General features: G+C 35.2%; 1 protein-coding gene across 2 annotated transcripts; it reads left to right on the top strand.

Moving 5' to 3' along the window:
* Positions 1 to 4,281: 4,281 nt before the first annotated feature.
* LOC143451764 (DNA topoisomerase I, mitochondrial-like) lies at positions 4,282 to 15,825 on the top strand. Of its 2 annotated transcripts, none has more exons than XM_076952490.1 (20): positions 4,282 to 4,512; positions 5,037 to 5,124; positions 6,131 to 6,246; positions 8,742 to 8,781; positions 8,882 to 8,925; positions 9,260 to 9,299; positions 9,474 to 9,521; positions 9,826 to 9,985; positions 10,113 to 10,234; positions 10,461 to 10,583; positions 11,057 to 11,244; positions 11,465 to 11,609; positions 11,841 to 11,984; positions 12,423 to 12,608; positions 12,719 to 12,787; positions 13,005 to 13,119; positions 13,511 to 13,641; positions 13,963 to 14,136; positions 14,360 to 14,430; positions 14,607 to 15,825. In XM_076952490.1, exons 2-20 carry the CDS (start codon positions 5,068 to 5,070, stop codon positions 14,707 to 14,709), a joined length of 2,076 nt encoding a protein of 691 aa, XP_076808605.1. In that variant the 5' UTR covers positions 4,282 to 4,512; positions 5,037 to 5,067; the 3' UTR covers positions 14,710 to 15,825. The 2 variants fall into 2 exon arrangements, with proteins under 2 accessions (XP_076808605.1, XP_076808604.1); XM_076952489.1 differs by having other exon boundaries at positions 4,283 to 4,616.
* Positions 15,826 to 16,281: the final 456 nt, after the last annotated feature.

Here is a 16,281-nt window from a genome sequence, read left to right as displayed (position 1 = left end):
GGGGTTAATGAATGCACTATCAATGGAGTCAGATTAGTGAACAATCCATCAAGCAATAATTAATCAACAACAGCCCTCAACCTAAACAATACGCTCAGCACACACACATAGAAAAAATATAAGCTTTTTCTCACTTGTCATGTTCCACCTAGCAAAATAATACTCGCAGTGGCACTGGCATCGAATGAGTTTAATACTTAGCTCAGGGTTGTTGTAAAACAAAGCAAGACATGACATGATGCAACAACCTTGGTATATTTCATTATTTAACTTTTTCATTACTTCATATATGACAGGAGTGTCCAAACTTTTTTCACTGAGGGTAATGCACTAAAAAGTTAACAAGCGACCATGGAACTTAGGCCTACTATAAGTAAAGATTGCCTAAAACGTAATGAAGGTAGTGAAGATCATTATCAAATGCATTGGCAGTAAAATTCATTTTGTAAGTGAAAATGCTAAGCAGTATGATAAAGATTGCCTAAAGTCTGAAAATTAAATTAAACACAACTGCTGCTACGATTTAAGACGTACCACAATCGCAAAGTTTACACAGGTCAGTACTATATAACTTGAAAACCCTTATCACCATTAGGGGTGTGAGTTGGCCACACCTCTTTAAGCGATATTAGCAAAACAGGCATGATTGGAATAAAAATGGGCAGTTAAAGGATGTCAATATTTCAGCGTTCTTAGTGGGAGCAGAGATACGAATTTGCAAAGGACGTCACATAAATGCTTCTCAGATTTGAAAATTAACCAACCATTGCCTTTTACTTTTCAAACCACAAAACACATACATTAATGTCATCCTGTATACGCAACTGTTGAAATGTTACGTTCATGTCAAATTAGGTCTAGGGTTGGGACCCCGGGAAATCCTACTCCCAATTCCCTGGGATTTTAGCCATTTTATAAAGGATTTTAACCATCTTATATATAGATTTTAGAACTTTTTGTCTTGAAATCCCAAGAATTCTGAGTTAATGATTTGGCAGTTCAATACTGCTTGATATGTGGATTAAATTTGTTGAAAACAGTTTCACAGTAGCTGGCCACTTACATTCGGCACAAAGTGTTTTCATAGTATTGTCATGCGACCTATTGGGTAACAATGGCTGAATAATCGCTTTTATCGCACGGGCTTGGACCTTGTGTATCAGATTTTAGTCAAACTGTATCCATATGCTGGTTCTGGCAAATTTTAATCAAAGTATCAAATTTTGAGGATAGAAGTTCACAGAGAAAGTCTGAAGTCTGGCAAAACTTTTCATACTGCAAAACTAATATATGGAGCTAACGTACTAACTATTTAAAGTTATGTAACTAAAAACTGTATGGAGCCCTGAAAACCATGAAACTTACATCAGTTGAGGCCGAACGTGCGTTCTCAGCAGTTGGTTATGTTGGCAATAAAATTAGAAATCGTCTTAATAATGACATTACCATTAGTTGTATATACTATGTACCATCTTTTTTTGTCCAAACAGCAATGTCTAAAGCATACTTAATTAGACGGAAACATATAATCAATGTAAAACATCATAAAACGCTTGTAATAAACGCTTAACATAAAGTGACAGCTAAATACAAGTGCCAGAGTACAATATGGAACCTACTGGAATGGTGTGGCATTAGAATAACATAAGTTGCCATGTAACAGCCTCTAATTAAATCTTTGCAGACAGCATTTTACTTACGTCAGTGGTCAACAATTACTGTCAGTATGGCTCTCATAACAAAATGTCTTAAATTAAACGCACTGGTAACATGGAGCTTGCTCTTACATTATAATTATGAACACATTCATATGTTCCGCAATATACTACCCAGATAATTCAATACAATTATCGTTTTACGGGTGCTTTTTCCTAAAAAGCAACTATTAATACAGGACAAAAATTGTATCTTGGATAATTTAGTTCCAGAATTCAAAATTTTGGATTCATTTCAGTACCGGTATGACAAAACGTTCTTTTTTCTACTTATGATCTTTGTTTACAAAATGCAGATTAACCGTAACAATAAACAAACAAAGTCAATCATTGTTTATGACTGAATTGTTTTTATTCTTATAAACATTAATAATTTAATATGTTATTACGTCATATTTTTGCACAAAAATCAATCTACATAAACTAAAAGATAAGACGCAAAAATTAACCTTATGCACAGCAACTTTTTTAGTTAGCAACTTAACAACCTATTTCAACAAAACATATGATGTTATATAGCAATACATCTTGAATAAGATAGTCATGTGTTATTAACAGTATTATCATCATATATTCCAAAGTAATTTGTCAACCATTTGTTGCTTGAACACATCACGTGCTTGTTTGCTTAACTTGACTTTTGTAAATTAGGTTTTGTGAGTTTAGTGGTCATGATAGTTGTTACCAGCATTTTTTCTGAATTATTTTTGTGCAAGTTTTAAAGCCTTTTCGATTTTGTCTCTTTTTCTTGTTCAATAGCGCATGCTGTTAACAATTGACTTGATTCTACTGTCCCCACCGCTTTTGACAAAAAATATGATTGATTGAGCTGCCGCTTTTATTTTATTGTTTTGCACAAGCTGACTTTAAACAGGAACAAGACCTTGGGTTCCGTTACAACAACAACCATATTTGCAATAATAAAATGTTAACTGTTTTGAAGGAACGATCGGAAGCAGTGGGATAAGAGAATAAAACAATGAATTACTAATCTAGATGTGTTAACAATCCAGTGCAAGTGAAATAAACAGCATCAACTGGATATAAATTTGTATTATTGTTTTATCTAATCCCACAGTTATATACCAATCATTTAAGTCTGTGTCTATTCATCTCATCAATGATATGGTTTGTATGATAAAGAATAAAACCTAATGTTTTAATTTCGTTGAAGCCTATACACTTGTATGCCGTTACTTTGAAATGATGTAAAATACTTGACCATTTAGCCATTATCAGATTAAGCCTGTGCTGATATATGTCAGACGCTCCAGTGAAAATCTGAAATATTTGAAGGCAGTTCCGTGAATAGTGTACCAGTATTTTACAAAAAGTCTTTCATGTCAGTGATACTAGTACTTCGAAGTCAAGCACGATACAATGTACTTCGAGACCTTCGGTTTGGGAAATGTAATAGCACCACAGTGTCTGTAAAGTTTCATTCAACACAACGACATCAAACGTCGTTCTTTCCGTTACTGTCGTAATGTTTGGCTGACCACAGTTATTTTATCCTTTCTCAAGTTTATAAGTATTGTAACAGTATCATGCTTGCTACTGTCAGTACTGCCCCAAACAGTCTGAACGTTCTCTAAACTGTTAGGCTAGAGAAAACCTGTTCTCGGTTCCCAGCACCACTTAAATGAAGTAAAAACGAACAGATACAATGGTTGTATACAGTACCTATTCGTTATATGCATGAATAGTTAAATCGGCAATACAAGTGTACTCCTCCCCGACCTTCTACACTAACCTCCCACTTCAACACTACTTTCTAAGGTCCATAAGGCAACTGATATCCCCGCTTCCCCGTTCACACGAAACCGCGTTTTCTTGCGCAATATGTGTGGATGACGTCACAGCACACGATTCCTGGGTAGTCGCTACGTTTAACGGCGCGATTATTACGCAAGATGAAAAAATCAACAATTTTAGAGATTGTTTACCAAGTGGGCCTAGTTTAAGGACGCTTAAAAGACCGTAATTAACTTGATACTGTAAAATATGATGCATTTTAATAAAGCAGCCTACTTTATTTTTGAATGCTGTCATTTTCGTAATACACCTGAAGAAGCAAGCTATGCTTGCGAAAGCTCGTGTAGGAAAACCAAAAACGAAGTTAGCCTTCAGAGTGCCAATTTATATCTTGTTTTTTATTTTGCAATAAACTTGGGTTAACACAGTTCAGCCACCATCAACTTTAATAAAGTAATTGATGAAGAGCGCCATAAAAAAACACTCTTCGAAATCGCATGCACCATAAAGTTGGTACAGGTAAGCAACAATAAACAGCAGAGTGTAAGCCTCTCAGTAGTATAACATCTACATCATCTCTATAAAATCTACCTCTAAGTTGTATAACATCTAGATCATTTACTCACACAGCCTTAAATTTGGCTTGTACGTAAGCGTGATGAACAATTAATCTAAAATATAAAAGTTTGCAAGGTATTACTTTACTGAAGCCATTATTGCATCACAAGCAGAGGTATTGTTGAAAAGTTAACTGTGAAATAAAAGCATTTTAAGTCCTCTGAGTATGTGCTTCTATACACGGGCTGAAAAAAATTATCAAAGTATAACAAAAACACACTTTTTATTTTACTGCAATAATTGGATAGGTTTAACCAATATCCTTCATACCATCAACGCCACGTGCTGGAGACGGCTTTGTGAAATCCCACTTGTTGAAAGGAAACCTCGAGTCAATGCAGTGAAAAAATGAAGTGCCTGCGCATGCGCAAACGTCTATTCTTGGACTTAATCTTTGCGAAGCTTTCAGTTTGTTGAGCTAACGGTAGGTTACGTTTCGGAACTCATTTAAAGTCTGTTGTGTTGGGATGTCCATAAATTCGTACCACGTTTGGTATATCTAAATCAACTACTAAGGATTCTTTACTGGTAAGAAGTTGACGTTTAATATACCTTGTAGCCAAGTTTTCGGAGTGTTTATGGCTAGTACTTAAAACTTTTTTATGGCACTGATATTAGGCTAGTCAATTACCCTTGTACTGTCGGGTCTAGTATACAAGTGCTCAACCACATGATGCCTTTGAAAATTAGACCCCAGCTGCTCAAACCGTGAGGTTTTCTGGTTGTGCACTTATACATTAGAACCGGACCACCATTATACAAATACACAAGGAAGAAAAGCAAAATATTCAAATTGGTTGTCGGGTAGTTTTGTTAATAATGTCAATAGAGCATTTTCTAGTTAAGGCCATGTTGTGTTGTGTCATAGGTAAGTGCTGCATGTTTATCACGATCAAAATGTATGTTTTTGCTGAAAAATTTAGCTTTGTTTCTATTGTACCATACTAGCCCAACTTCATTTCACTTAAACTTCACCAAAATGGAAATGAATTCATCACATAATGGAATTTCATCTCACAAAGAAAAGCATCACAAGGTACCATAGGAGTCACTGTATTGGTTTCAAATGTGCCGGACTGCAGAGTATGGCAGGAGCACAGACCCAAGATTTCTTGACCGCATCGGTATTGCCCACCGGGAGAAAAGACATCTCTCTGAAAAAACTCCCCTTTTCTGTTTTCTATTATAAAATGCTGCACCTGGCCTACAAACGCCGGATGCACTTGGGCCACGAGTTGCGGTTCACACCAAAGTTTTGCTTCTGCACCTTCGAAATCTCGGCGAAAACTGCCATGCTCTGCAGTCAGGCACATGGGTTTTATTGATCAAAACGGCTAATAGACCGAGTTACTGCCGCTATTCTTTTTCGTGGCAAGTTTTTTTACCATTGCCTATGCTTAACAATGGAATTTGTTGACCCACTTTCCCACTCAAACTCTTAAGCATTTTACGTCGCATGCTACACTAACCATGTAACATGACTTCATATCAAACAAGTCCAGTGTGTAGGATTCAAACTGCTGTAAAGTGAGAATTCAGCATCATGTCTTTTTTTTTGATCACACAAAGGAATTCATATGCTACTCACTTGAGCGAAATCTTTGCAATCCAATGAGCAGAACACTTGTAATTTAAAAAAAGAATCAAAGTTGGTCAACAATTTCCATTGTTAAGTATCGGCGATGAAAAATATCTTGCCACCCTGACAGTAACTCGGAAAGGTTCTACTGAATATTACCACATTGCGTAGATTCAGTTCATATCGTTATCCGCCGATATGGTTTCCGCAAGCTGTTGTATTGATTCAAATAAGCAATAGTTTTACAGTCTGTTCAAAGATTTCGATACAAAAGTATATAGTTTGTATATGTTAAAGTATTTTGGTTATATATATACTGTTTTGTTTCTATATCCATGCTTTGAAAATAAATTAACTGATGTTAAGGTTGTTACCTTTGGCTTTAAGTAAATTTATATAAATTTCAACTGCTTTATATTATATTTTCCACTAAAACTGCTAAAGTTTTCGTCCTGTTTTGTAGCACAAACATAAAAAGAAATATATCTTGGGTCCAGATGGCAAACCTAAAATCGGTCCTGATGGACGCCCAATCAAGATCAAGCATGAGCATCGGGAAAGTATCAATCACACTGGAGAGTAAGTGGATTTGTATGTATCAAGCTGGATTGTTTAACTTACTGTTGTATTTGGTTGTGACGAAAGTTGTGTTCATCTACGCAGAATTCCGATTTTAGTAAACAGCCTACTTTTTTACAATAATTTTTTTTGATGTTGTAATGTCATGCGATGCTTCATACGAGTATACAAAAGAAATATGGTCTGGATTTCATGCCAATTTGATTTTACATCATTAACTTTTTTTCCCCACCAAAACCTGCGATAAACATGTTTAACACTAGAATTACCTCGTTGTGTACCTAACTAGAATTACCGCTAGCGGTCAAAATGACCGTTTGTTCAATAAAGAAAAAAAATTCTTAATAATTTAACTTTATTTTATGCTACAAGTTTCTTTTAACTTTTGAAAGACTGAAATCTTTGTAAGTGTGAGTTTGATACGCTGTAGGCTCCATTATAATATCATGTCCAGAAATATACTGCATAGGCCCTGTCTCCGAATTGCATTGTAGGCCTTCAACCTGCTTTTTAGCTGCGTAGAGGAAATTTTTTGTTGTATTTACAACTAAAATTGAATGAAAAACAATTAACTTTAAAATAAGCTATAAACAACAAACAGTTATTTTTCATCATACTGCTTGTTACGTGGACCACAAGCACCTATTCAAAAGCGTACAAGAACAAAGAAATTAGCAGCGCTCAGCACAATCCCCACATTCAACTTTCACACAACTTGAACACTTTCCACAAACTAATCTACAGCATCCAGTTTACATTAATTTGACATTGCTTTCTGCTTCCGTCAACCATCAAATTTTGATTAAAATTGTTGGATAGCGGGGGAAAAACTGTGGCTGGTGGAGCTGTCGTTCCATGAACATGAGCTTGTCTTAGTTTAGTAGCGAGCTGAAACATAAACTTCCTTCTCGAGATACTATCTCCAGTTTTCTTCTTGTACAAAACATAGGCGTTGATACAAGCAAGATCCAACATATTGTGAAAGACAGCTAACGTCCACCGCCATGTACCTGCCTTCACTGTGTATTGTCATGCCATCTGGTCAGCAACATCAACACCGCATTTAGTTTTGTTGTAGAATGTAACAGTTTCCGGTTTCTTTTTTGTTGTTGTGTCGACCATAACAGATGTGTGAAGTGTGCTAAGAATACAAACGTTCTTCTTTTGTTTGCACTGGTAAACTGTCAAGGCTGAGGTTTGGTTGTTGTCGTTTTTCTTTTGCAAGAGCTTGCTGGAATATCTACTCTGCTGTAAAGTTTTTACCAGTGGCGGAATTTCTTTTCGGATTTTGTTCAGGGTCCCGACAAGTGACGTCTTTTTTTCCGGAGCTCCGTGTCGAGGTGAAAAAAGTTGTCAGTTCTGGCGTTTCTTCCTTTTCCCAAGTATGGCTCAATACCTTCATTACCACACTCTCAGACACGCTTTGCGTCTGTGGTTTGTTTTCTTGCGTTCAGTATATATTTGGAATCTACATAAACAACTAGCCAAAATTTGGTAATGAATTTGTCCGGCTTGTTGGTAAATGTAAATATGACTATGTAAATCTGCAGCAGGCTTCAGTTGGGAATAATTGTTCGTCCGCTGTGATATTTTCTCTTGGTTTGTAGCAGTTGATACAGTTTTCAACAAACTTATTCCAAATAATCAGCAAATCAGAATGCGGATATGCGGAGCCAATCAGAAATCAAAGCAAATTTATCCGTTTGGAGTCAAGACAGTCTTGTTCTCTGCATCTCAAATCGAAGAAATCTCATGATTTCGTAAAAGCGATTTCAGCCCATCGTTGCTGGAAAAAGGGTACTCCCCAATTTTTATCCCAAAATTCAAGGACTGGTCAGTTCTTTCCACACAATGCTCCTTGCACGTACAGCAAGGAGATAAAAGCTTTCAGTTCACTTACTGGTAGGCGGTAAAGGCAATTTTAATCGTGGAGGAATTAGAAGTTGATTTACGGTCAAAATGACCGTTGGCGGTAATTTAAGGTAAATCGCTTCCCATCCCCCACTGTGCTTATTGTAATGTAATAAAAATTTACATGCTAGAAGGGGACTAAGACTTTGGAAAAGTCAGGAAGTTTCAATATTCTAACAGTTACCTAAGCAGAGATATAAACGATTAAAAATCAAAAACGGTCAAAATGATCGCACCGGTAAATCTAGTGTTAAATGATTTTTCAAAGAATTTGTGAACAAATCTCGACCAATTTGCATTTGGTAAAAGGGGGTCATTGATAGCTCTGAAAACTGTTGTGGTAAATCTACAATGTCTAGATACATTTCTTTTACTTCATTCTTGTCCCAGTTAATACATAGTGTAAAAGCAATAGCCTCATTATAAAGAGCAGTGGATTATTGCATTCGTCGTGAGTACAGAACAGTGACTTACGTCAAAAGTTGGTCTTCTACAATGCTGAATAAGATATATCACTCATTATTTCATCTTGGAAACTTCATGTTTTCTCGGTACTCGACTCAATCCCTTCATTATTTTCACAGCGCTGTTCGGGTGAAGAAGGAAAAGTCAACGTTGTCATCGGTGAGATAACTACTGAACTCTGCTCATTTTACCAAGGTTTTGTTACGAAATTCATTTTTATTAACTAAAAATATATACAAATGTTATTTGCTTTTTTTAGCCCAAGGCAGAAAAACGACATTTTGATGCAGAGCCAGGGGAAAGGTATAAAAATGATGAAAAAACTTTTTTTTCTTAATTATTGAATAATTTTCCATGTCACAATAAATTGTATTTTTGAGAAACAAGTAATTTTGTTTGTTTGTAGTTGATTATTTCTTGCGCAGAGTCATTGTAGGAAACTTCTTTCTAACATTTTATTGTTACATTTATATGTTATAAAATGTATATACCCCAAACAAAGCTTACCCGGCACACTTATTTTTAATGCAATAATTTTATAATATACAGTATATATTTAGTTTTACTATGTTTATGTTTCATTAAGAACAAATGCTTTCATTAAATTGCAGTAATTTATAATTTACTGGAATTTTAGGGCAAAGAAAAAGGCAAAGAAGCGGCATGCTGAAGGGGAAGTGAGTGGATGAATGTGAATGAATTTTTGATTAATTTCGAAATAACGAGTGTTATTTACGCCCTAGGGACCATAAACGTATCCATCTTTTTTAATAGGCAATTTTGAATTAAGTGAAACTGAGTTGAAAACCTTTTTGTAGAATGCATATATATTATTGTTAAATTTATTTCAGAAAAGATCAATAAAGCCAGATCCGGAAGGTTCCCCAATTAAGGCAAAGGTGTTGTGGTTGTTAAATTTATAAAGATATTAAATGAAACTGTTCAAACAAAAATATAGCATCAATGTTTATTCTGTAAAAAAGAATAATTAACACAAACGAAAAAATATATATACATGAATTAGTAGGTGTAAACTATTTATAATAATTACAAAAATTACTTTAAGTTATTATTTTAGTGAAATTGCATTGCTACTATTTCAAGCTGTAAAACTGCAGTATGTGAAAGTCAAAAAAATTATTTACCATACTTTTGTTCATATTTAGCTTCATTCAATACTATTTTATTTTGTTCCATGTTCAGAAAGTGAAAAAAGAGGATCCAGCTGAAAAGTGGAAATGGTGGGAAGAGGCAGACCAGGGCAAGGACAGTGGGGTAAAATGGAAATTTCTAGAACATAAAGGCCCAGTTTTTGCTCCTCCATATGAGCCCCTACCTCATAATATACACTTTAAATATGATGGTAAGATGATGTTTAGAAAATTATTTTCTACATTTTCCCTACATCAGGATTAATTTTTTCCAGGAAATAATGTGGTGTATGTTGTAAGTGAAAAAAAAACAAAACAGAAACTAATATTTTTTCACAGGTGAAGTGATGAAGCTTCAACCTGAATCGGAAGAAGTAATGACATTCTATGCAAAAATGCTAAATCATGATTATACATCAAAAAAAGATTTTAACAAAAATTTCTTTAGTGATTGGAGAAAGGTAAATTAGTAAATCCAGTGCTAACTTGGGTAAAATGTATTAGCAATTATTTGAGGAAACCATCATAGCCGACATTTTGGAAGTTTCCTTTTTGCACTTTAGTAGTTGTTGCAGTATTTATGGATGTTGTATGCTATTTATGGATTTTATTATTAGTGATAACTGATAAATATATTTGGTTTAACATACTTACATATTCTAATTTATTTTTATCACTGTAAACCAGACAATGAGCAAGACAGAAAAAACTACAATAACAGACCTAGGAAAATGTGACTTCAGTTCAGTTTTCAACTATTTTCAAATGAAATCGGAGGAGAGGAAGGCGCGTTCAAAAGAAGAGAAACAGGTCGGTTTCATACATGTTCACTCATTGATTTAATCCACCTCAGTTGTGTAGCTTAAAAATAGAACTTAAATAAATTATGGGAAAAAAATTATTACGGTTTCCTGTCTTTAATATTGTTCCGAAAACTGCATGTTACATTCCAATTGCTTTTACCATGCATTAGCAGTGTTGTAATGACTCGAGTCATGTTTTTAATTTACTTGACTTTACTCGAGTCAATGCTTGAAATGACTTGACTTGACCCGTGTCTCGGAATGTAACTTAGCAAGTCATTAAATCTTAGATGTTAATTTATTGATCAACTGAATTACCGACATTTGATTTCGATGCGAACGATCGGTTAAAGGTATAGCCAATGGCATCACTTTACTTGGCTTGCATTATATTTTAACTTGACTTGACTTGAGTCTTAAAAAAATGACTTGGTTACAGCACTGTGCATTAGCTTGTAATTTTACTACATTTTAATTTAGGAGGAAAAGAAAAAGAATGAGGCACTTATAGAAGAATATGGCTTTTGCAGTTGGGACGGTCATAGAGAAAAAATAGGGAATTTTAAACTAGAACCTCCCGGTTTATTTAGAGGCAGAGGAAACCATCCAAAAATGGGAAAATTAAAGAAAAGGATCATACCAGAAAACGTCACGATTAACTGTAGCAAGTACTGCAATAGTTTACTTTTTATGTTTATAGTTAATAAGAGTTCATCAAAAAGTGATTTTACTCCCAGCTGTCGTTTTCTGCTCACTTTTACTACTCATACTAAACAGGAGTGTTGTTGTTGTATGTTACTGGTACTGTGCTAATGAACCATTGTGCAGTGTCAATGCTGGAAGCCAAAGAAGTTATAATCATGTACCAAATATTCGTGGTCTTTCCAGAGACTCAAAGATCCCCCGGCCCCCACCAGGGCATAAATGGAAAGAGGTTCGTCATGACAACACTGTTACGTGGCTGGTATCATGGACAGAAAATGTGCAGGGGCAGAACAAGTACATTATGTTGAATCCCAGCTCAAGAGTAAAGGTAACCACAAACAGTATTGTCATGACTGCCATACATATACAGTAGTGTTTCACGTAACTGCATATAACAGCAAAGCACATCATGGTGATAGCGATATATTTGTGACAGTTGATTGTAAAATTTATTATAAACACAGTTATGAACGGTCTGTATTGGCTGTTGCTCGTTTCATAGCGACAGCTTTTGTGTTTTTGTATAATCAATGCTATCTACAGTTATGCTTTAACATAGGGTGAAAAAGATTGGCAGAAATATGAAACCGCACGCAACTTGAAATCCTGCGTCGATCGCATTCAAGAAGATTATATGAGAGACCTGAAAAGTGCTGAGATGATGATAAGGCAAAGAGCTGTTGCACTTTACTTCATTGACAAGGTAAAATTTGACCCACACCTCAAGGACTACTACAATTTCTACCTTGTTGATATGTAATATATTGATTACAAGGAATACTTTGCTAATTTTAATGATAATATGACATAACATACTTCCTGGTATGAATAATAACTTGATAAATGGAATGGGTAATCGCAAACAATTAAACTTATAAATAAAAGTTTTCATATTATAGTTAAGTCATTTAATTCCAATGCCGGAGTTATTTGAATCGTGTAATAAGAATCCCAACTACAACATTTTGGCAATGTTTTATTTTAGACTTATATCCCAAAACCAACTCGACAAGATTTTCGTAAAATCCTAGAATTACCATTAAATTTCAGTCTGTGTGATACTTTTCTATTAAAAGTTATTCCAGTGAAGGTTTGTACAATTGTGCATGCAAATCCCCAACAATTTTACTCTTTTTGACAGCTTGCTTTGAGAGCCGGCAATGAAAAAGAAGATGGCGAATCAGCAGATACCGTTGGTTGCTGTTCGCTAAGATGCGAACATATCAAACTTCACAAGCACCTCGATAATAAAGATTATGTTGTGGAGTTTGATTTCCTTGGGAAAGATTCTATCCGATATTACAACAAAGTTCCAGTGCTGAAACAGGTAAATTCTTTCATTGTTTGCTTGAGAGTTGAAATGATACAGATTGCTATAGAGTATTCAGATGATGTTGCATAAGTTCTTTATGCAATACTTACAGAAATTATTTTTAGGTGTTCAAAAACCTTGTGCTTTTTACTGAGAACAAAGAAGGTGCAGATGATCTGTTTGATCGTTTGAATGTAAGTACATTGAACTAATTCAACACTGACATAGTGGATGAGCAATGTAAACATAATTAACATATATGTAATGTATTTTCTATCTAGACAGAAAACGTTTCTTTGACTAATATAACAAGTAACACTCAAACGTACAATTTCAAGTGCGACACGTACTCGTTTGAAATCAAATTGCCACCTCCTTGAAGATAACTACTAACATTTTTGTGTCATACAGACAGGAACATTGAACAAGTACCTTAATTCATTGATGGATGGACTCACAGCAAAGGTCTTCCGAACATATAATGCTTCGATTACATTGCAAAATCAACTTCTTGAGCTTACTGAGCGTAAGTTGTTAGTAAGTTGGGAACACACTAACAATCTTGCTTTAGATTAGAAGTATAAGGACTTTAGCGACCGAGGCTTGAGCGTAATTGCCAACTGAATGTTCAGGATAATACACATTGGTATTATCCTGAACATTGCAAAAACCATTGTCAATACTCACAGTTCTAGAAAAATGAGTAGGCTATTATGTTCTATACAAAAGTTGTGGCAGTGGTTAATAATTATATTCGGTCATGTTTGTTTCCCTTTCCGCTATTAATTACCCGTGGTAATTTGGTATATGTAGTGGTAAATTGCTATAATAGTTGACTCTTTCTTTTGTAAGCTGTTTTAAGCGTTAAGCTGGCTTTATCAGTACAACATATATTTAACGTGTGATTTACGCACCAGCTGATGATGACAACGTTGCATCGAGGTTGCTTTCTTACAATCGAGCAAACAGAGCCGTTGCACTGCTATGTAACCATCAACGTGCCGCCCCGAAAAACTTCAATGAGCAAATGGGTAGAATGAACGAAAAGGTTAATCTCAGCCATGGTTTTAACTTCCACTAACATTAATCGATATTTATTAGCAACGCAACATTTGATAATTATGGTTTTACTTGTTGTGTCATCAATTCTTTTATGAATCATCATTTATTTATATTACTTTGTATAAGTGGTGAAAATTATTAGTTACACTAAATTATAAGTTATCACAAAAAGCAAAATAACAAACAAGATATAGGTTGGCACTCTGAAACTTAACTTTTATTTTTGATTCTTCTCTAACTCTAACATGCATTGAGTTCGGTTTTACATCCACCAAATTTTCACCGTTTTAAAATATGCCTAATTAAGATCGAGAAGAAACAAAATGACATTCTGGATGCGAAACAAGATCTAAAGAGCGCCAAGTCTGATTATAAACATCTCAAGACTGAAGGCAAGAGGAAAACTTACGAGGCGAAGAAGAAGAAAGTTGAACGTCTGCAAGAGCAACTCATGAAGTTGGAAGTTCAAGCCACAGATAAGGTTTGTGCAAATTACAACCACATATGCTTATAAGGAGTGTTTAAAGTCTCATAACCGTACATAACCTAGTGCATCCACCGATTGAGTTCATTACAGCATGCTAAAAATGAAGAAAGTTGAAGTAATCTGGCTTAGGTTGACACAATCAAGTCGTAATTCAGTAATGCCTGTGTTACTCTTACTTCGAAACCTTATCAGAGATAAACTGAAACCAATATTATAGGAGGAGAACAAAGAAATCGCTCTTGGGACGTCCAAGCTTAATTATCTTGATCCAAGGATCACAGTAGCGTGGTAAGTAGTGTGACTAAGGATTTCAATGCTATTTTTCCTTCTTTGCTATTATCGTAACTGTGTTGTATAACGTTTGAAACGGTTTTGTAACCTTTAAATTTAATTATATATATTATATAAGCCTAATACGTTTTATGTTATTTTCCTAAGTAAATAAAATCCCTGTAATTTTGCAGGTGCAAGAAATACACGGTGCCAATAGAAAAAGTATACAACAAGACGCAGCGTGATAAGTTCGCTTGGGCCATCGCCATGGTCGATGAAACCTACGAGTTCTGATGGCAAAAGACCCTTGTCATAAGAGCTTGTACATCAAATTAGCGTCGGTTTTAAACCAATACAATAACTGCTGCCCGAATGTTCTTAGTAACCCGTATCTCGATTGATCAGACATGTCTATACTATGCGTGTGTCCAGCATAGTTAATAATGCCGCGATTGCGTGCCGCCATTAGGTAAAGCTGTACGATCGTGTTATAGTTTGTTGTTAGGAAGTGGCGTTACGTGAACCGGCATAAGAAACGCATGTAACACGTTTTTTCGCAATTTTGGACAACCCTTTTTATTCTGCTCAATTAGCAGTAGACCATACCGCCCATAGCATTTAAAAGCTTGTTGTTTTTAAGCTACAGTGTGTGTTTTTATTATACTATGATATCCTTATATATGTTGACAAGTCCAGCTCATAAAAAGTGTCACAAGCACGTTTAACAACAAATTTTCAAAGGGGTTGCATCGTTGGCGCCTTTTGCCATTTCAAGTTTAAGCCGTAAGTTTACATCGCCCGTCTTACGTTTCGTGATTTTCAACCTATGCTGTTAGTATGAATTAGTTAGTATAATTTCACGTTGTATTGCATTACAAATACCTTTATTTCGTAGCCATTAGTGAATTTTTGGTGATTTCGATCGCTGCTGTAAAAGTTTTTTAAGTGATACTGTACAGTATACTACTTTGTAGGCAATCGTGTATGACTGTCTAACTCTAACCTTGCTTCGAAATGCGTTAGAATGAATTTGATGACTGTCAATAGCCAACTGTCGGACATTGCTAGATTGCGGCTGTAGCCCTTTCTTGAATAAACTTGGTATATGATAGACGTTATTCAAGCAATGATATTTTAAACGCAGACTCATATAAATAAATATAATCTTGCAAGAATAGCGTATTGACGCAAACTACGCTTTTGACAGCTCGTGTGCTGTTTTAATGAAATTACCATATGTATGGTAGTGTCTGTGGTGTGCTTGTACTTTTAAGTGATGTGAGTCTTCTGTCTATGTAAATAACGACCCCACTCATATTTTCAATACGCGACACAGTAGGCAATATTTGATCACAGTTATCTGTTGTTTTATTTCGATTTTTTATGTAAATAAAAAGATTGGGCCCAAAACATGAACTGAACTTTTCCTACGGGTTTTTCTTCTGTTTAAACTTCCGTTGCAACCACCTTTGCATCACACGCAGGAGCAATCGGAAGAGTAATATTTTTTAATTCGGAACTTTTAATGCACATTTCGTTGTAAGTGAAAATCTCAGTTAAACAATATTCTCAAAAAAGTTAATTCTGTTTGCACACTTTGCTATCTAAAGCGGTGAAACTTTAACTGTTACGCCCAATATATAAAAGATCGATGTTGTGTTCAGAGGTTTGACTGTACTTGGTACAGTATCTGTTTTATTTGGAAACGCCCATTTTGCTTAAGCTTCGGCATAAACTATACCAATGCAAGAATATGCTATGCCTATACGCTGTATGTGTTTTTATTTGTTACGGCATAAACCAGCTTCGTAACCGAGTCGCAAGACAAGGCATTTGCCGTCTAATACTCAAGTTGAATAGGGTCTT

This window comes from Clavelina lepadiformis, chromosome 4, assembly GCF_947623445.1.
Source record: "Clavelina lepadiformis chromosome 4, kaClaLepa1.1, whole genome shotgun sequence".
NCBI classification, from domain to species: domain Eukaryota; kingdom Metazoa; phylum Chordata; class Ascidiacea; order Aplousobranchia; family Clavelinidae; genus Clavelina; species Clavelina lepadiformis.
This window is presented reverse-complemented; position numbering and strand designations above follow the sequence as displayed.